The sequence below is a fragment of the Tauraco erythrolophus genome, chromosome 6 (genome assembly GCF_009769465.1).
Source record: "Tauraco erythrolophus isolate bTauEry1 chromosome 6, bTauEry1.pri, whole genome shotgun sequence".
NCBI classification, from domain to species: domain Eukaryota; kingdom Metazoa; phylum Chordata; class Aves; order Musophagiformes; family Musophagidae; genus Tauraco; species Tauraco erythrolophus.
This window is the reverse complement of record NC_141470.1, coordinates 44,966,700-44,987,273: the sequence shown is the minus strand read 5'-3', so window position 1 is coordinate 44,987,273 and position 20,574 is coordinate 44,966,700. Positions and strand designations below refer to the sequence as shown.

The window sequence follows — 20,574 nt, the reverse complement described above, 5'->3', positions numbered from 1 at the left end:
TATGGGGAGGGGAAGGAAGAGGTATAAAGGATAAAGGATCAAAATTAGGGTATCAAAGGAAACATCAGGTAGAAAATCTTTGTCTGCATTCATACTGTCCTAGGAAAAAAAATCAAGTAGGCAGTCTTAGAGGGAATACAGTCTTGCAAGCCCCATAACCAGAGTACTCTGACAAACCTGCTCCTCGTGGTCTGATGGAAACACAACCTTGCTGTAGCCAGAAGAGTCAAGGCTTTGAAGAGATGCACATATGAACGTTAAAAAGTGAAGGTATAACCAGAAAGCACCGCTGAAACAAGCACAGTGACATACTTAAACACGTTGTCCATCCCTCCATGAACGAGCACTTAGTGGAGGCACTCCTGTAAGCGTGCCAGCCATGTACTCATGCTGACAGGTCCATGGAGACTGAAGAACCAGAAGGCACCAGGAAGCAAAGAAAAGGGTGAGGGAGTAAGAAGGTGACCTCGCAGGGAAAGGATGCCTCACAGGAGCTGCTGTAGTTCAGGGTTCAAAGCCTGGTGATGCCAAAGCAGCACAGAGTGGTGGGCCTGCAGCTCTGGGCCAACACACTGCTACTCTGTGACCACTGAGGCGGTCTTTTACCCGACAGCTGCAACGGACCTGAGCTGAGAAGGTCCCAGAGAGGTCTGAGAAAGGAGCACAAGGTAAGATGCTTCCTCAGGCTTGGGAAGCGGGGCTGCTCGCCACCCTCGAGAGACAGGTACTGCAGGAGAGGGTCCTCCACGCACCACCGCACGGAAACCCAGGGGCCAGAGGAGGACGGGCAGCGCCCGGCCAGGCCGGCGGGCCCGAGGCTGCCTCCCCAGCCCGGGCCCTGCTACCGCATCCGAGAAGGTGCCCCGAGCCGCCGCTCACTGCACGTAGGGGCAGCGCAGCCCCGAGCCGGGCAGGGCAGCCAGGCTCCGGAGCCCGGCAGGAACCGCCCCGTCCCGCCACGGTAAGCCGCGACCCGCCGGGCTCCCCGGCGCAGCGCCGGCCTCGAGAGCGCAGCCCGGGATTGGCTGCCGCCCCTGTCCATCAGCCCGCGGAGGCGGGGCGGCGGGCACGGCCACACGGCGGGTTCGTCATCGCGGAGCGACGGCGGGGACGTTGCTGGCGGCCGCGGCTCGGCCCGGTGTCATGGCGGCGGCGCCCGGCCCGCTCCAGCCCGGCGGCCACGCTCCGGCGATGGGCGCCGACCCTGCGGCCTCGGAGGTGGCGAGCAGCGCGCTCCGCTCCCTGGCCGGGCTGGCGGGGCAGGTGAGTGCGGAGCGGGCGGAGGGGGAGGCGAACCTTCGGGGCCCAGGCAGGGCGCGCTCCTCTTTCTGTTCGGCCCGCAGGGCCCTTCTGGGCTGCGTGCCGCAAACGAGGGAGCGGCCTCGCTTCTGGGGGCGGATCACGCCTGCCCGCGGGAGCGGTGAAGCCCCCGCCGGGCCGGGGGTGCCGAGCGCGTCCCTCCTGGCGGGGCAGCCCCGGGTGCGCGGCCTGTGCTGCATCTCGCGGCCTTTGCCTCTGAGCGGCGGGGCGTCTCCCGTCCCGTGGTGTTTTGACGGGTGATCTCGCCCGTGAGAAGCTGCAGTCTGTCTGATGGCTGCATCTGCACAATTAACGGCTCTGAATCGGAAAGCTACTGGAAGGTGGCGTTAAATCAGAATAAACGATCAGGAGCTTGAAGTTAGCGTTGCCTTGGTGATAACGTACTGCGGAACACTGCATCTCAGTGGGTCAGAACTTTTAAAGCAGGTTTGCTCTGTTGAAACAGAAACTTTTAAAAGCAGGTTTTGCTCTTTCTTCAGTTGAAACATCTACTTTTGGTTAGTAATGGCTATGAATTATTGGACAGTGGTGGGAGGCCTTTCTCAGGAGAAGGTTTTAGTAACAACTTAATTATTACAATAAATAATTTACAGATTAATTCCTTTTCCACTGTGGAAGCATATATGTAGTTCTATGAAGGCGGTAGAAGCCCACTCCTGCTTCTGAAATTTGACAGTAGTTTAGAGGTTTGGGGCCAGATGACGAGCGATACCAGCAGGAGATAATATAACTTAATATATGTTTATGTTACTGCAGTACTCGGAAATGGACTCTGTTAGATGCAGAGGCAGTTTAGTAGTAGCTGCTGACTGATCTGAAATTATTTTTTAGAACGTTTCTCATCTGAGTAGAATTGTGTATTATATTTGCTTCTCACCTCAAAGTCTGCTAGTAATTGTCTCCATTTTCAAACAAAAGTCGTGCAAAATTAAGGGACAGAAAGTTCAGGCACTGACTAGTTAGAGTCTCAGTTTTCCTATCTGTAAAGTGATAACAAGCTACCTTAGTTTTTGAACAGTGCTAAACAACTTCATGATCATACACCACTGATTTATAGGATTACTGAGACAGGAAAACTTGTCTATTTATTGAGGACCAAGTATCCCATAATTGTTCCTGGTGAAAATTCTAAATGTAATCAATGAAGAACTAGTGACTGTCATTTTATCCAGATATGATGCTGTCATTCATACTGTTGTTCTTACAATGTTAACATGAGTGAAAAGTTGAACTCTTGTATTTATGAAAAACACAAAGAAGAATGAAAGAAAAGCTTCCTAAGCTCTTAATCGGGGTGCTCATCACAAGTTTAATTAATTGTTTTCAAAACTGCATTAAACACTCTAGTTTCTGTCACTTCTTCAGTAGCTTACTTGTTCTCCAAAATTTGTTCTATCCTAGCATGTCACTGGAGAGAGCTTAGTGATTTTTAACAATATTTGGGTGCGCACAGACAGTTGGAAGAGACTACTTTAGAGTTGCTACATCCTCTCAGTAGGGTTACAGTAGTTACGATGCAGAGTAAAATTATCTTCATTAGTGTTTCGAGTGTATTCTTTCCATGATAACAACCCAGTTTTACTGAGTAGGGGTCTGGTTGCACCATCTTGGCTGAGAACACTCTTTTAGTTGCTCAGTCATGATTGTTTCCAGTTGTTGAGTTACACTCTTGTCTGCCAGCTCTTGAGTTCTGGTAGATTTAACTGTGGTGTTTTACCAGCTTACTGACTCTAGCAATCCATCTTGCATTTTTGACTGAAAGTACTGATTCCCCATTTCTCTTTTATAGAGCCGAGTGAACGTGTGCCAGATTGTTAGCTGTCACAGTTTGTGATCCGTTGTAACAGTTTAAGTTGGATTTATGCTAGCAGGTGGACTGTAAACAGGAATATTTCTGGCACAGGCATTTTTTTACTAGAGCAATCACTTGCAGCACAGTGACTAGGAGGACATCTGGGGATAACAACTCTTAAAAACAATATGACTGATCGTGAAAAGTTCTTTAAACCTCAAGTGACAGTGTCTTTCATAAAACGATTTCAAAGAGCTGAAATGACTTATGATCCTGTAAGTTGCTACAGAATAGACTGTGGACTTGTAAATATACAAAGGCTTTGAAGTTACCAAATAACAGAATTTATAAACCTTCTTGTCACAGTTCTTATAGGTAGAAGAGCGTGAAACACTGAGAAAACTAATTCTGTTGTACTAGAAACATGTTTAAATGCAAGAGGGGTTTATTCTTTACTTGTATTTTAAAACAGTGTCTACGAGTTTAAAATGTCACTGAGCTCTAAATTATTCTAAGTCAGAAGCTCTACTATTTCTGTGTATTGAACCACCTGGACAGGAGTCACATGGTATGATATGAAGGCACACATCAGCTGATTTCTTTTTGAAAAAGGAGATATATTTGGAAATTGAAGTAGGACTCCTATTTTTTTTCATTACAATGACTTACATCCGTGCCTTTTTCACTCTGTCAGTGGACTGTAATGTAGCATATAGCAGATGTTACTCTAGAAACATTGGGAAGACATATGTGCTCCAGGTGATCACATATACATAGTGACTTAATTCTTGAAGTAAAGTTAATGAGAATTAAATTCTAAATACATCCTTGATTTTGTAAGGTGTTCAAAACTAGTATTTCTTAAAACATTACTTTTTTTTACATCTGATGTAGTTTAAGTGCTAAAGAGGAATAACCATTTGTGTGGAAGTTATCTAAAATGTATTATATATCTAGTCAGACCACCTCCTTTGCTATGTAATTTGGAATCTAACATTTGATTTAACAAGGCTGCTTTTTGACTAAAGAAGGAAGGCTCAGGCTTATAGTTCTTTGCATACAAAATTGTGATAATGCTGGGGTTTAAAACTAACATAGAACGAACTTAGTATCTACCCTTTTTCCTTCAGAGTGGTGGAGGCATTCTTGTGTTTAGTTCTCCTTGTTTCCTCATACACTGTGCAGTGGGTTCAGGAAGCAAGTGCATCTGCATGCTGTTTTCTTGTCTATAATATTTGATGCCATTGGAAGTTAGATACCTATCTTTAGACCATGTGTTAAAGATGACTTTTGTCATCTGCCCGAGATATCTTTTTCTTTTTTTCCTTTTTTTTTTAAAAAAAAAAAGTATGGAAGGAGTGAGATGTATACAAATATGCATATGACTTGGGAATTCTGTGTCTCAAAGTATCTGTAGGTCCTCTTGATTTTTTAAACAAGAGTTTTATCTGTATTTAGAGTCTGAGGGATCACTTACGGGTTGTTTGGTTGGAGAACAACCTACTTTCCTTTGGGAAATGAAAGCGCTTGTTACTTCAGATCTTAAGAAGAGCTTTAGTGTAACAAAAATGGCAAAGATGAGTTTGCAAGTGTGTAGTTCATTAGTGATTATTAACAATCAGCTTTGTATTAGAAAGCGAAAGTTTATTTTTAGCTTATAAAAGATACATAGTTCCTTTAAATAAAGCTTCAGATTCACTATGTGTGTTTCTTTTTATTGCTTTGGAAGTTAAACATTGCAATTCCTTGGCAAAGAGAATAGGCTATGGCAATTGTTATTTTGATCTGAATGCATATGAAGGGAAATAGTATGATTTGAAAATGGGTTTGATAGTCATCCTATGTAGCCTAGAGTTTGTTTAACCTCAAGATTTTATTAAATATTTATTTTTTTAAACACTTATTTTTAATATAAAGTCTCCTTTGGATTAAGAGCAGGTAAAAATTTCAAGAATGTGGCATGGCGCAGTATCAAGACCTTGGTTGTACAGACGTAGATAGCTTTGCAAGACTCAGAATAAAATACATGAACTTACAGGAGACTGCCATCCTGGGTGCATGTTTCTTCCTACTGATGGTCCTGTCTGTTAAAAGAAAAGATTTGAGCAGTTAACATGAACAGTATGTTTTTATACGATAGTTAATTGAATTGAGGATTGACTAAAGATCAAATTAATACAATGAAAGCGTGGTGAGGTAGTAAGGAATTTTTAATTTTTTAATATCCTCTGCAAATACTAGTGTACTTCGAAAATGACAGCTGCTTGAATTATGATTAATGTCAAACCTCTCCAGTGTCCCCGTATAAAAATGGAGTCTGTATGAGATTGAGAATAATTGTTGTCCTGTAGAAGTCTTGTATACTTTTGTGATGTTAATACAACATAACAGCATAATTTTTTGTTGTGTTTGTTTTGCCCTCTTGAAGCTTAACCTGGGAGACGATATCGTGAAAGTTGTAATCGATTGGAGCAAGCTTCAAAGCACATCAGCACTTCAGCCAACATTGCTCTTTAGTGCACTTCAGCAGCATATTTTATGTTTGCAGGTAAATATTTCGTTGGACACATTCGACTTGACAGAAGTGATCAACAACTGAATGTAGTTATGTTATCTAAACCATAAAATTTCAGTCGTTTTGATCTTATATTGTTATGTCCAACAAAAAAGAATGCAAGGTATTATCACTTGGGATTCCACTGTGCTTCATAGGTACTCACACTTATGGATTTTTCAGATTAGTGGTGGGAATAGCCACTGTAGGTGAGCAGGCTGAATAAATGCAGCCTCATTGATTTCTTGCCTTGCATTGTAAATGTGATACGTTTCCATCTATGGTGGGTTATAATTAAGCAATAAGACACGGCAGGTGTGTGTCATGCTATGATAATGATTCCATGCGTTGGGTGAGTTTTGAGGCTCATGGAGTGCTTTCAGTGGTTCAAGAAGTGGCATTATCCCAGCATGACACATCCTGGAGTGTCTTACTGCAATTAAATATATTTTCAGCGTAGGGTTTTTTTTTAAAAAAAAGAGTAATTTCTTTGACATTAATGTCTCATCTTGCCAAGTAGCCAGTCACCATTACTGTCATTTCTTTTAAATATTTGAAACTTTCTAACCCTGCCAAAAGCGTGTGTAATTTAGTTTCATGGCAGGGAGGTTGAGCAGTTTGTCAGCTGGTAAGTGAACAGTGTTTTGACCTTGATAGTTCATCTGTAAAAGGTGAGGATTTGAATTGCAGGTTTTTGCTGCAGCTAGTCAATGAAATATTTCACGTGTGTAGTACTGAGAGGATCAAAAAAGAAGTTTCTGTATTTGCTTGTCTGTAGGTAAAAGAAAGACCTTTTGTTTTCCATGCATCCACCAAATGTTTGGTGTGGTAAACAAAAAGAGAAAATATGCAAGATAAAAGCAAGTAAAAAATACATCTAACTGTAAGAACACTGCAAGTAGGAATTTGGTTCCATTTCAGGAAATGCGATGGGTAAAAATTCGTGTTGCTTTTAAAAATTAAAAATGATTTATAGAGGGGAAATAAGCAGTGAAATTCAGACTAGATGAAACTGGTAAAAATTAAAAAAGGGAGCATGACATGTAGTAACAAAACCTCAGTACATATATGTCTTGTGTAAGAGTTATTGCAGTAGAATAAGAGGCATTTATTTTTGCTGCTACAAATGTCAATGCATTCTCTTATTTAATTTCATGACTTAAGTAGATAATCAAACGTGTCAAGAAAAGCATGTGTTCAGGATAATGCCTATATATTTCATGTCTGTGTTCTCTCATTCAAATGGGCAACTGCAGCTTCAAGTGGAGAATGTAGTGCTGTGGTGATAAAGTAAAGGCTTTACAGTATGAAAGCATTGGCTTTCATGTTAAGGAGGAAAAATACTAAGCCTTACTGTTCTGAGTAGGCATTTGAATGACATGTTAATTAAGTGGCATTGGTGCCAACGATTGAAGCTTTGATTTAGCTAGTAACAGACAGTAGCAGGCAGATTTTCGCAGAAATTTGGGTATTTTCCTATACAAACCTCTAAAAGGCACAGGTCAAAAAGGCCAGCGTCATGGTGTGCACAGTATTTAGAACTATAGCAGTTTTTTTCTTTTTTTTGATTTTATTGCTGTGTTCCATCACAGACAGATGATGTAATTCCTAAAATTATTTCAGTTGGGCTGTTTTAGAAATTGTAATAGTACTTGGCTTTTTTGGTTTGGGGAATTTTTTATTTTTTTTAACCCTAACACACTGTTTTCTTTGTTCAGCCTCTTTTGGAAAAACTCCAGTCATTGATTAAAGAGGAAAATATAGGCCATGTTGAACCTGCAGGTAAAGCAGAAGGCCAGACTTGTGAAACAAGTTTAGATATTTATGATGGTAACTGTCAGACTGAAGAAAAGTATGCAAGTTATGACTTGGGAGATCTGAAGGATGCTCATATTCATTTTGATCCAGAGGTGGTCCAAATAAAAGCTGGAAAAGCGGAAGTAAGTGATTTACCCAAATTTAAAAAAAAAAAAAAAGAAAAAGACTTTTCTAAATTTTAAATTTAAAGAATGAAATAGATATATGCCATCATGTTTATTACCTGCAGATTGACAGGCGGATATCGGCCTTCATCGAGAGGAAACAAGCTGAGATCAATGAAAATAATGTCAGGGAATTTTGCAATGTTATTGATTGTAATCAAGGTAACTGGCTGGCCAGACTTTAATCTTCATAGTAATTTAAGTGGTGTTTTTTAAATTTTTTAATTATTTTTCAAAAGCACTATTCTGTATTTAAAACAGAACTTTATTTTAAGAGTAACTTTGTTTGAAAGTTAAGAACTTGCATGTGCACTGCAGATGTCAAATAGACAAAAAAGGAAAGTAGTCACTGGATGACAGTGTTTAATGCATCCCATACAGAAAGATGTAGCTATGACTGTGTTCGTTTTAAGAACTGTGATATTAAATCAGATGATTTTGTAGCTATTGTTCCCAGGGTTTTAGCTAGACGTTCCTTGCAAAGTCAACAGAATTGCAATTAAGATATGTCTTGTGAATTGCGTATTCAAATTGAAGTTAATTTAATGCTAGTTGAATTACAAAGAAGTGGTTTTTTGCAATCAATTTGAGTTCCTAGCTACTTGGAATAACTTTTTCATTTCAACATTACTCATGCTATTGGTGTTTTTAATGCACCAACTGGCACAATTGGCTGTATCTACAACCAAACAATCTTAAATCCAGCTGGTAGGCTGGATCCCATTAGCACGATCAGTAACTGTGTAACCAAATGCATCTTAAAAGTGAAGACACTTTTATATACAGAAGTAATACAGAGGCATTTTCTAAGTGCCTGTGAACCCAGATGTGTATTGTCTCTGTGATGTACTTATGCTTTTAGAGATCAAAGCTTATTGTTCTGTAAGCTTCATAGGAACAGAGTTTAACTCCTTGAATATTAGTCAGAATGAAAATGACATCTGAAGTCTAGCAGAATATGCTAGATAGTAAAATACTGATTCCTAAAGTTGTTAATTACATACAGAAGAAACGATAAGATCTTCCTTTGTATGTTCACGCATAATAAAATATGTGTAAAGCTTTGATGTATATGAATAGAGATTAAAATACAAACATTAGAATAAAATAAGATGGCCTGTACTGTATGTTTTTTTGGTTAACCTAATTAAAGAAGTCACAGGCATCAGAATAAATGCAGAAAGGTGAAAAAAGAATGCTAATGTGTAAACTAGACCAGTCCAAAAATAGGAGAACAGTTTCAAAAAAGGATATAAAACCAGAATAACAGTGGTAAGCAGGGAAAAGGCTTTTGTACAGGAAGAAAAAAATAAGTTACAGAGAAATGCAGTGAAAAGTAAGAACCAAATAAAAAGTAAATTGGAATAAATTTGCTCCTGATCCAATAAACTTTTATATACACATACACATACATTTAAATAAGTGACTTATCCAGTTAAAACCAGTGGATCCATGCAAGTGTGTGAAATGATTAATGAGCAAGTGCTTACAGAATGAAGGAAGTATTTCTGATTTTTTTTTATTGTATGAAAAATTTTAGTTAGATTTCTTAAAAGCCTCAAAGCTCATGATAGTTAGAGTATATTAAATTATAAATACATAATTAGGACCTTACTTTTTATATTACTATTATTTATTTAGAAAATAGCTGTGCCAGAACAGATGCAATTTTCACGCCCTATCCTGGATTTAAAAGCCATATAAGGGGTAAGCAACTATTTTAATACCCATGTATTAAGAGCGTCCAGATAGAACAGCACTGATGAATTTTTGACGTAAAAGCTTTTAATTGAATGCTCAAAAAATGCAATCGTAATGTATCAATTTTTGACTCTAGTGAATACTTTTCCATCTTTGCTTACATCTCCAAGGTTTTCAGTTCCATAATTGCTTCATTAAGCTGATGGTTGTGCACTAAAGACCAAAACAAAGTAGCCTGTTTTCGTTAAGGGAAAGATGCAAAAGATAAATCAGGACAGAGAAGCTGAACAATTCTTAGCTTTTCTTCTAAGGTGAAGCTAGCCATCCAGTTAAGGAATTGAGATTAAATAAAATTATCTCCTATTTTTTGTTAGTCGGTGTAAGTATTAATTTTGGGACACAGTGGAAGTTCTGAGACATAGATTTATGGAAAGCGGCAAGCTGAGGAACAAGCTTACCACTGTACCACCTTTTAGAAGGGAGTAAATAGTGTAGAAATGATTGGTGAACAGAAGTTTTGTATAAAAGATTGCTTTTCCGTCTGCTGTTCTCTAGGTGTACTCAAGTTCCTCTGTGTTTAAAAACAAGCAAACAAAATTGCAAAATGAGAATGGAAGTAACGCTCTCTTCCATTTTTGAGAGTGGTAGTATTCAGTTATCCACTTGATATTGGTTCTGGAAACCAATTCATTATTCTGCATTCTAGAATTCAGAATAATACTGTGAAGCACGATGACAGGTGTAAGCGTTGAAAGGTCTGGTGAGCTAAGAGGGAGATGGGGAAGTGAGTTTGAGTTTAGAATCTTTCACTAAGAACCCCTTTCAGTAGTTGCTTTTTTAAACAGTGCTAGTTTGTAATTTGGATGGCAGCATATTACAAGAACAAATAAATTTTTGCACTTCAAGTTAACTAAAACCCAAACAGTTCAGAACTGAAACATGAATAACACTTAGAAAGGAAACGGAAGTAAAACCAGCGTAAACTGAAGCAAGAATGTAATATGTGGCCTTCATGAAGTACTCGGTAAGGAGATATGTGCTTCAGTGCCTGGAGTTGCCAACATAGTCTTTAAGCGTGCAGTACACTGCAGTAGTCCTATCAGGAAGGACTTGAGAAATGACCACGTTTTAAAGAGAAGTGACCAAAATCTTCTGATGAAGACATAGTTCAGCAGGCGGAAAAGATAGACCCATAAGCAGCTGAAGAGTCATTAAAGCCGTTACCCGAATAACAACAAGAGAACTTCCTTGCTGAGATTCGTAGCGGTTCTTCTAGTTGTGCACATCCCTTCATCTTCATGTATTTATGATGCTTCCTGTGATATTAGATCTGGCCTCTTCTTTGCATTCACAACAGCTCACATGTGCAACTGCTGACATAGATATCGAGTTTTCTGCGTTTATCAGCAGCTGATGACAAATTCTTGATACTGCCATTCTACATGAATGTATGAGTAATTCTTTTACTTTGCATATGTAAAGTCCTAGGTTTTTGTTTAGTTTAGTTACTCATGCAAAAGTAGGAAAATATTTTTACTTGAACATTTGATCTTACTGTATGAGAGACCCTTCACATGAGAGACTAGTGTGAAATTGATTTAATACAAGTTTTCATATTTTAATATTTTGATTGTTTTAGTTAGATGTGCTTCGTGTTTCATGTGCGTATATGTTAAGTTTGTGTTCTCTTTACCTAGTTTCTAGGGTAGTAAATACATATGGACCTCAGACTAGATCTGAAGGAGCACATGGGTCCAGTCACAAAGCCAATGTACCCATTCACGATTGCGGAAACCAAGCAGTTGAGGAGAGGTTGCAAAACATTGAAGCACACTTACGGTTACAAACAGGTTTGTGTCATATTTTAATTTTGACATTGGTGTGCCAGTTTGTACTACAGTTACCATTACTGTAGTAAAACTGGGCAAGTCTGTAAAAACTGTGACTGTAAACCCTTCAGTGGACCTATCTGTTGCTCACCAGCCTGGGCTGCAGCTCCAAGGATGTCGTTGCATCTTCCACAACCAGGAGGAAATGGCCCACCTTTTGTAGGCAGGGCTTAAACCTTAATTAGATAATTACAAGCCAGCTGGGTGATAGCCATACTTATCCACTGGTTTTAGTCACCCAAAGTACTACAATCTAATGTTTACATTCTTATGCCCAAAATGAAACTCAGATTTATGCCCAGATTAGGATGCTGAGTTAGTAAATCTACACTTGATGTGGTGGCAAATGAGAGAGAGGCACTTCAGAATGGGATTTAAAACAATCTGGAGTATTTGAAGGTAGGGGTTCTGCATAGCCAGTGGAGTCCTTTTGCCTTGACCCACTGAACAGGAAAGGCTGAGATTACGACTCAGTCCTGCTTCACGGACACCTTGTGGGCTGGGAATAGGATGAACTCAAAAGACAACTTGAAATGTTTTCCTAAAGGTGGACAATTCTTGAAATACAGTTAGGTGAGAAGCTTATTTCCCAGAATGTGGGAGGCTCGTTGTCAGTACTTGGCTTTGGCCATGCAAACATGAGTCCACAACTTTCACTAAAATAAATGCCGTAGCCACTAGGTAAGTGACTTTTTTAAAGTAGTTGCTTTCCTCACCCCCAGCCTGTTTTCTAGAATATAAATCAATGAGGCACTTCTCAAGGAGGAATTTGTACTTTTCCTGAAAAATGTTTTCAAACAGAACAGAAGCCCACATCTTCACGTAATAAAGTGAATTTTCTACACATCACACTGCAGACACACTCTAACTTTTTTTGTCTTCTGAATACCTTCCAGCCTATGCCATTCTATGATTCTATGAATACTGAATAGATGTCAATCTGTTCTCTAAGAATATGGTGAACATTGACTAGATTACTAGATTCCTGTGAATGTGTACTGGATCAAAGTCCTCTGATGGCAAGGAAGGTAGAATACTCCTAGATACTGTTGAGGCAGCAGTCAGAGCTTAACACTTAGCTGTATAGCTGTCTCAAAAATAAGGTGTTTTTTGTACATGGAAATAGAATTTTCAAGTGGCTGGCCAGTTTTAAGGTTACAACATTTAGTAGCTTTGGAGTTTATGCATACTGGGAATAATGATCGGGAGTAGCTAAGGAGGGGGCCTTGCTTCTGGGTTAAGCCTATAATAGGTGACATAATTTTATTTGAAGGAACAGGTCATCTAAACTACAGTATAGGGGAAGAGGATGAAAGTGTGCAGCTATAGTTCAGCTCATGTCCAAATCAGCATTCCTGGAGAAGGTGTCAAGGTCATTTGTTTCTTACTCCAGCAGCTGTGCAAAAAGCGTTCATCTGAGCAGGTAACCTGCCTCAGCTACCTGCTCACCAGTTTTTGTTCCTGATGACTGAAAGAATTGTTCTTGACTCACCTGCTGTTTTTCAGAACAGCTTTTTCTAGTGCTAGTACTGCTCTTTTCCCTTTACATTAAGAGACAGCAATATTAAGAAGAGTGAGAGGTTAGCTGATTTAATTAGTAGCTGCTGAGTGATGAGTAGAGAGCAGAACTGAAGGAGGGAAGCTACCCGCAAAATTGTCTGTCTGAAGTGAGGAAATACATGAATGGCAAAAAAACTCATTAGTGCTTATTTCAGTAGTTTGTGGAATAGAATTGTCTTATCTAACAGACCTAGAAATAAATGCAAACAGATGGCAAGAGAAGTAAAAGCTTGCTAAGGCTTTGGTTGTCACTATTGTTCAGAACGAGACTATCATTTTAATTGAGATAGGCAGCAGTTAGTTGTGATTTCAGTTTATAGAATACTGTGTAGCATAAATAGGACGCTTTCTAAGGCTAATCTTTTCATCAGTTCTGTTTCTACATGAGGAAACAAGCCCAAGCTGCTGCAGTATAGCTGCAAGCAGCAAATGGGTTGAGGTGTGTTTTTTTTGTGGCTGTTGTTTTTGTGGTGTTTCTGTGTTGTGGGGTTTTTTTTGTTTGTTTGGATTTGGTGGGGGTGTGGGGTGTGGGGGGGTTGATGTTGTTTATTTGTGGTGGTTTTTTTTTTTCCAAAGCTCTGTTATTCCATTCCGTTCCCTACCCCTGCTTCTCCCATCTATGGCCAAGCAAATGCTGTTCTTTGTCAAGCACAACTCATACCTGTCCTCTAACCTCTGATGCTCAGCAGAGATCGGTTTCCTAAGGAACAATCTTAGATATCAATGCTGAATTCATATGTGGTCTGCCATCCCATCTACACCTTTCTGATGCTGCTGTCAGTTTTGGAGTAATAACATTCGGTGTGTGACCAATGTATTGTTAGAGTGATCACGATTTGTTCCAGGGACCTTGTCAGACATATTTGAACCACCTGGTAAAATTGTCTATTGCCTTCACAGACTACACTGGCTTATCAATCAGGTTTTACAGGTTTTACACTGAATCATATTAATTACCCTTCCTTTTTTTTATCTCATCCATTCATTTCGTTTCCGCTGCTGGTTGGTAGCTGGACTTGAATTCACCTGTAAAACTTGCACTCTTTAGTTTAAAAAGTTATTCAAGTGCTTTTCCTGATTTCTTTGTATTTGAACTGTTGTATTTAGGTGGTCCTGTACCAAGAGACATTTATCAGAGAATTAAGAAGCTTGAAGATAAAATCCTTGAGCTGGAAGGACTGTCTCCTGAATATTTTCAATCTGTAGTAAGAAATTCTCTCAACTTCTTTTAGCATACCTAAATGCATTCAGGACTTTTGTGCTTAAATCTTTGATGTGCAGACAAAAACCTAAGGCGTTAGAGGGCAGACCCTTTTTGGTAGACAACTCTAGCTTGGTGTAATGGTTGTATTTCATATGGACCATCTGTGTAAGTTCATATTTCTACCTAATTTCTCATTTGAAAGGAAATAGTATTTGGGGGGGGGGGAAGGTGGGGGGGAATTGCAGCCACCTGAGCTTAACTAATTTGTAAGGAAAGTATTATAGAGGTTGGATTTCTCCCCCTTCCACCTTTAAATCTGAAATGTTTCTTATGACAAGAAAATTGACTAAAGTTTTGATCTTGATACAAATCGTTAATGGCTTAAATCAGCTGAAATCCTTCAGGCTTCTGTAAATGACCTGATTATTGAAGATCAGCTATGTGAAGTAACTTCCAATAGGATGAGAGAGTAAACCCTTCAAAAATTGTTTCATGTGATTCTGTGACTTTGGTTTCTTTGTTACTAGTCTTCAGACAGAGTTCTGTCTCTTTCTGAATAATAAACCTTATCCTTCATTCACCAAAGGAGATTAGGACAAAGAGAACATTAGTTGTTACTACATCAGGGTCTGTTTGGCTGTAGAATTTTCTTGTCTGTTACCTTGCTCTTCCTTCCCCACATAACAGTAAGAATGTCTCTGTTACTGTTAATCATATTGTAATTTATATCTTCTCCCTTGAGACCAGCCAGAGAAGAGTCAGCAATTAAAAACTGATAGCCTGATAGCAATATTATCGATTTTTGTTTCATTTTTTTGTATGTGTTGGAGACCAATAAAGTCCTTTATTTGTGAGGCTATTCCTTCAGGTTGCTGGAAACCAGAAGTTAAAACATACACTTTCATAAGCTGAAATTTCCATGGAAAGTACTTCAGCATCTTCTCTAGAATGGAGATCTGGGAAAAATTTGTGATGGTAGCAATAGTAGTGTTGTGCAGTAATTAGCATTTTTTTGTCCAAAGTTTTGCATAAATATTGGTGTAGATACAGGACAATTTTAGGGAGAAAAATATTGACAGTTTCAAAAGCTGGATATTGATCTTGGTTTTGTCTAAAGGAAGCTTCAGTTAAGTTGATAGTTGTTGGCTGCCAGGCGTGGAGAAGCTTCAACAGCTTCTAACTGCTCTCCAGTAGTATTTCTCATGATCCAAAGTACACTTAATTACAAAAAAGATTCCTTTAATCCATGGAATGGCAGTCAGTGTTCCTTCTGTACTTGAAAGACTCTTGCCAATATTGTTGTAGAATTTCTTGTGGTCCTCTGTCAGTGCAACATTAAGTCTGTTTTGATTATGTCTTTTCTTTAGAGCTGTTCTGGCAAGAGGAGAAAGGTTCAACCTCCCCATGTAAGTGCTATTAACTTTCGTTTACCTTAAGTTTAGGATGTTCTGAGTGAAAAGTAATCAAAAGTTCTATCAAGCAAATACCTAGCTTTTCAGAAATAGCTGCATTGGTATTGGATATCTTGCTGGCAAAGAGAGGGAAGGAGCAAGTAAGTTAATGGGTGTCACAATGAAATGAGTTTTCTAAGAGTCTGTACTAGGGTAGGTTAGTTAGTGTTTTCACCAGTTAGAAGGATGATAGAATAAAATAGATCTGTAATGGTATTAATCAAGCTAGGGGTAACAAGCAATTTGTGAATTCTGATCAGGCTCCTAGTAATGTCTTGTGGTTTTGTTTTATTTTGTGGCTTGGTGTTTTTTGTTGATTTTTAAAAATTTTTATTTTTATTCACTTTACTGGTTTATGAAGAGACAATAAAAGTAGAAATGGGTGGCTCAGCAAAAGCATTGGAGAAGGACCTGTCGTTATAGCAGATACTAACCTAAGTCAGTAAGACTTGCCATTTTCACACCACCATCACATAAGGGAATGCATTAACCATTTACCTCAGGCCACAAGAGAGAATTGCTCCTCAGTGCAAGTGAGACCGTAGCTGGAAAACTATCTGCCATAGTGGGTATGTGGAACACTAACCATCACATCACACCTGGAGACAGATGGACTGAGAACAATGCTTAGAATGGGATGGGGGCCATCTGAGACTTGAGGAGGTAGGCTTGTTTACATGAGAAAAAAATCCTCCACAGGGTGAAATATTTTTATAAAAAGGATGATGACCAGTTCTTTGTGTAAGAATTGTCAGGTTAAGTGGGCACAGAGGAGATCGATGTTGGGCAATAGGGAAAAAAAGCCCTTCTGTTGTAAAGGCAGGTTCTGGAAGATCTAGATAGTTCTGTCCAGTGTTTTAACATCAAAGGATTTTTGTTTTGCTTTTTTTTTTATGAACAGGTTAAACAGGTATCTAATGGAAATAGCAAGGATATATTGATCCATGATTAGGACTGTCAGTTTCTTCTAAGTTTATATTCTTTTTCTTTCAAGTTTAAATAGCCGTAGACTAGATTCGGACAATTCTGCAAAAGTATTTCTGTCATTTAGTGCAGTGTGCAGTGACCCAAAGTATCAAGTGCTAGGCCACTTCTCTAGCAATTACAAGATGTAAATGACTGTGGTTTTTATTTTGTTCTTTTAGCAGAACTATTCATTGGCTGAACTTGATGAAAAGATCAATGCTATAAAACAGGCATTACTGAGGAAAACGAAAGAAAGCAAGTCCAAGGAGACTGAGCGGCTTCTTCGATAAAAAAAAAAAAAAAAAATCTTTTCAGAATCCTCATCATGCTTTACACATACCTAAACCATAGACCTGAGTAGTGTTCATTGGGGATGACTTTAGCAGTGAAAGCAAAGCATGCGTATAAGCTCATTTTGGATGATCTTGAAAGCTTTCTTTCAGAAGAACTCATTTAAAAACAGTCTTGTTAGTGAAATAGTTGCTTTAAAACAAAGAATGTTTTAGGAGTAGCATTCTAATAATCCATTCCCTTCTGTTATAAAGGAGGATTGCAGCATTGTTCATATGTGGAAAGTCTTAACCCACATACAAAAGCTACATTTCACATGTAATTCTTGATGATTGTGTATTCAAAAGGGCTATCTTTTGAATACTTTTCATGTAAGTAGTTTGCATAGACTTGCGAAATAAAGTTAAATACTTCCTCATAAGTACACTGCCTTAGGAAAAAAAAAGACAAAAAAACTTGCAGTATGCATGCTTACCTTCATTTTTTTCCATATTTGTCACAGCTATTAGAAATGCAGCAAATTGCATTTATGTTTGAAAGATGGTTATGGAAATCCTATAGGTGTAAAATAGACACCTGTTCTTCACTTCCTCAGCGTCCTGTAGGAATTCAAACTTCATACTCTGCTAATGAACGTAATATATTCTAAAGACCACTCCAGGGGAGGTTTTGAGGAGCATGCCAGCAGGCACCAGCTTCCTTTCCTTCCCTGTGCATGCTTCCATGACTTCTGAACCATGGATTCTGGGTACGTAGTTTAACTTAAAGTCAGACCTTTGGCCACACACTGAAGTGTGATTTTGTTTGTTTTGTGTTTTGTTTTTTTTTTTTTAAATAAACTATTTTCTATTTATACCAGTTCTTTAGTTTATTTGCTGTCTCCGTCTTTATTCCAGTTTAGAATAAAAGTAGAATAAGAAATAAAAATTTTTAGAATAAATGTAGCTGTTATGCAGGGAGTCTTTTCCATTAACTGCTCTTGCCTACAGCAGCCATAGTATCAATGTCCCTGTGTGAGTCTGTCTCAGTGACAGATGTTACGAACAGTACTGACAGCACACAGTCTTGCACTTTGGAGAATAGCAGACATTTTCTGTGATTCTGTGTTCTTACCTAGACCATTTGTTGTAGGAGCTGCGCCGAATGCTTCTCTGGAGGTGAACCAGCAGAGGGGAGAGACAAAGCTGTTTGAGCTCAGGTCCTAGCTCCAGGAAAGACGACAGTATGATAGTTACCTGTCAGATGCTTGGTGTCCACCCAGGAAGCGATTAACCCAAGCAGTCATGAGTGCTCGAGTGCAACGTTAGATAGAAAGAGATACTTTTGCAGTTGAAGACTGTGACCTGCCTATTTGTAGGGCCGTTACTCAGATTGCATGCTACGTCCAGTATCCTACAGAGAATACTTTTGTTACGTGAAGTGTTACCCTTGTTGAAAATCCTAACAGCTTATATTATGAGGGGTATATTGGTGAAGCAACTTTTACCTCAAGTAGATAAGCTTTGCTTGCTGGCTCAGTGTGGATATAATTGTGCTTAGCACCACACACTTCACACAGTAGTACTTGAAAGGGTGGCGGGAGGTGGCTGTTATAACTGCGAACAGGAAGGATGACCACAGGGATTTAGCTCTTAAAGCAGTAGTCTCTACTCATCTGCATCGTAATTCAGGTACTGGTAGGACATGCTGGCTAAGTCTACTGCACTTGTGCTGTGCAATTTTTTTCTGGAAAATTGTGGAGTGAAGCCCTAGGTGAGATTAACCTGTGGCAGCTACCTAGGTCTGAAAGATTTGTCAAATATTAAATTATTTGTTGTTAGTTTATATTACAACGTGCATAGATACAGGCATATAGCCAAAAAAATTAATACCTCAGTCCTCATCTGGGGTCAGTGCTTGGAATAAATTGCAAACTGCTGATTTCCTCAGGGGAGACTGGTTACGAAAAGACTGCATTAGCAGTTTGAAAGTGGCTTTTTCTGTAGTGAATTGCCTGCTACTTGAAAGATCTCTTGCCATGGGATTCTCCTTCTCCTCTTTCTCAAGATGGCAGCAACATAGCAGTTAAGGGTTGAAAGCATAACGAAGGTGCATTGTGGCAAGACAATAGCTAAGGAGACAGCAGCAGAAGTACTCTGGATGGTAATTTATTGGCCCTATATTCTTCATCAAATAAATGCTACAGATACACTTGAAAAATGTCAAGGTATTCATCTTGCTTTGTTATTAGACCTTTGCCATTCTTCGGTTTCAAGTTGTTAATTCCTGGCACGCTTAATGCCATTGTGCCTGTCCTATAAAAATTCATTGGAAAGATAATCTCTGCTGTGAGTTGCACATTAAAAGCAGTTGCAGATTGCAAAACTGCCAAGCTTTTGGAAGTTTCCCTTCCTTTGCTATATGACTTTTATGCGAAGAGGTATTCAACTCTACTGATCTTACCAGTTTATCCTTACTTGCCTTTTGTCTCTTTGGACATTACCTTCTACAGCTAACTTCTACTGTAAGGACTATTTTGGCAGAAAAAGATGAGCTACCTGAGCCACCACACTGCCATAATAAAGGGGATGCAGGATAGACCTCTTACAGTGTCTGTTTTCCAGAACTACCAACTACACAGTTTTCCCTCTACATCTGAAACACTAGGGTGCTTGCTGATATGTGGGGCTCCAGTAGCTGAAGTCTGAAAGGTAACCACAAATGAAGCAAAAGCAGAGAAGTGTTTACTATCATGTTGGCATGTCTCAACAGCTTGACTGAGATGTTTTTTACTGATGTCAGTCTCACCTCTGTGCCCGGCAAGATCATGGAGCAGATCCTCCTGGTGACTGTGCTAAGGCACATAGAAAATAAGGAGGTGATTGGTGACAGCCAACATGGCTTCACTAAGGGCAAATCCTGCTTGACTAATTTGGTGGCCTTCTATGATGAGGTTACAGCATTGATGGATAGGGGAAGAGCAACTGACATCATCTACCTGGACTTATCCAAAGCATTTGATACTGTCCCACACGCCATCCTTTTCTCTAAACTGGAAAGACATGGTTTTGATGGATGGACCACTCGGTGGATAAGGAATTGGCTGGATGGTCGCACTCAAAGAGTTGTGGTCAACGGTTCAGTGTCCATGTGGAGGCCAGTGACGAGTGGTGTTCCTCAGGGGTCAGTACTGGGACCAGTGCTATTTAACATCTTTGTTGGTGACATGGACAGTGGGATCGAGTGCACCCTCAGCAAGTTTGCAGATGACACCAAGTTGTGTGATGTTGTGGACATGCTGGAGGGAAGGGATGTCGTCCAGAGGGACCTTGACAGTCTTGAGAGGTGGGCCTGTGAGAACCTCATGAAGGTCAACAAGGCCAAGCGCAAGGTCCTGCACGTGGGTTGGGGCAATCCCAAGGACAAGCACAGGCTGGGCGGAGAATGGATTGAGAGCAGCCCTGAGGAAAAGGATTTGGGAGTGCTGCTGGATGAGAAGCTCAACATGAGCTGGCAATGTGCGCTGGCAGCCCAGAAAGCAAATTGTATCCTGGGCTGTATCAAAAGAAGTGTGGCCAGCAGGTCGAGGGAAGTGATTCTGCCCCTCTACTCAGCTCTCGTGAGACTCCACCTGGAATACTGTGTTCAGCTCTGGACTCCCCAACACAAGAAGGACATGGAGCTACTGGTGTGAGTCCAGAGGATGGCCACGAAGATGATCCGAGGGCTGGAGCACCTCTGCTATGAAGACAGGCTGAGAGAGTTGGGGCTGTTGAGCCTGGAGAAGAGAAGGCTCCAGGGTGATCTTATAGCAGCTTTCCAGTACCTAAAGGAGGCCTACAGGAAAGCTGGAGAGGGACTTTTTACAAGGGCGTATACTGATAG

General features: G+C 39.8%; 1 protein-coding gene across 2 annotated transcripts; it reads left to right on the top strand.

The window, feature by feature from the left end:
* Positions 1-1,143: 1,143 nt before the first annotated feature.
* On the top strand, positions 1,144-17,563 carry MBIP (MAP3K12 binding inhibitory protein 1). 2 transcript variants are annotated; one of them, XM_086613197.1, is made up of 9 exons: positions 1,144-1,263; positions 5,541-5,660; positions 7,385-7,606; positions 7,714-7,810; positions 9,290-9,355; positions 11,047-11,199; positions 13,906-14,003; positions 15,370-15,408; positions 16,599-17,563. In XM_086613197.1, the coding sequence occupies exons 1-9, from the start codon at positions 1,144-1,146 to the stop codon at positions 16,707-16,709; spliced, it is 1,026 nt and encodes a 341-aa protein (XP_086469323.1). In that variant the 3' UTR covers positions 16,710-17,563. The 2 variants fall into 2 exon arrangements, with proteins under 2 accessions (XP_086469323.1, XP_086469322.1); XM_086613196.1 differs by having other exon boundaries at positions 7,675-7,810.
* Positions 17,564-20,574: the final 3,011 nt, after the last annotated feature.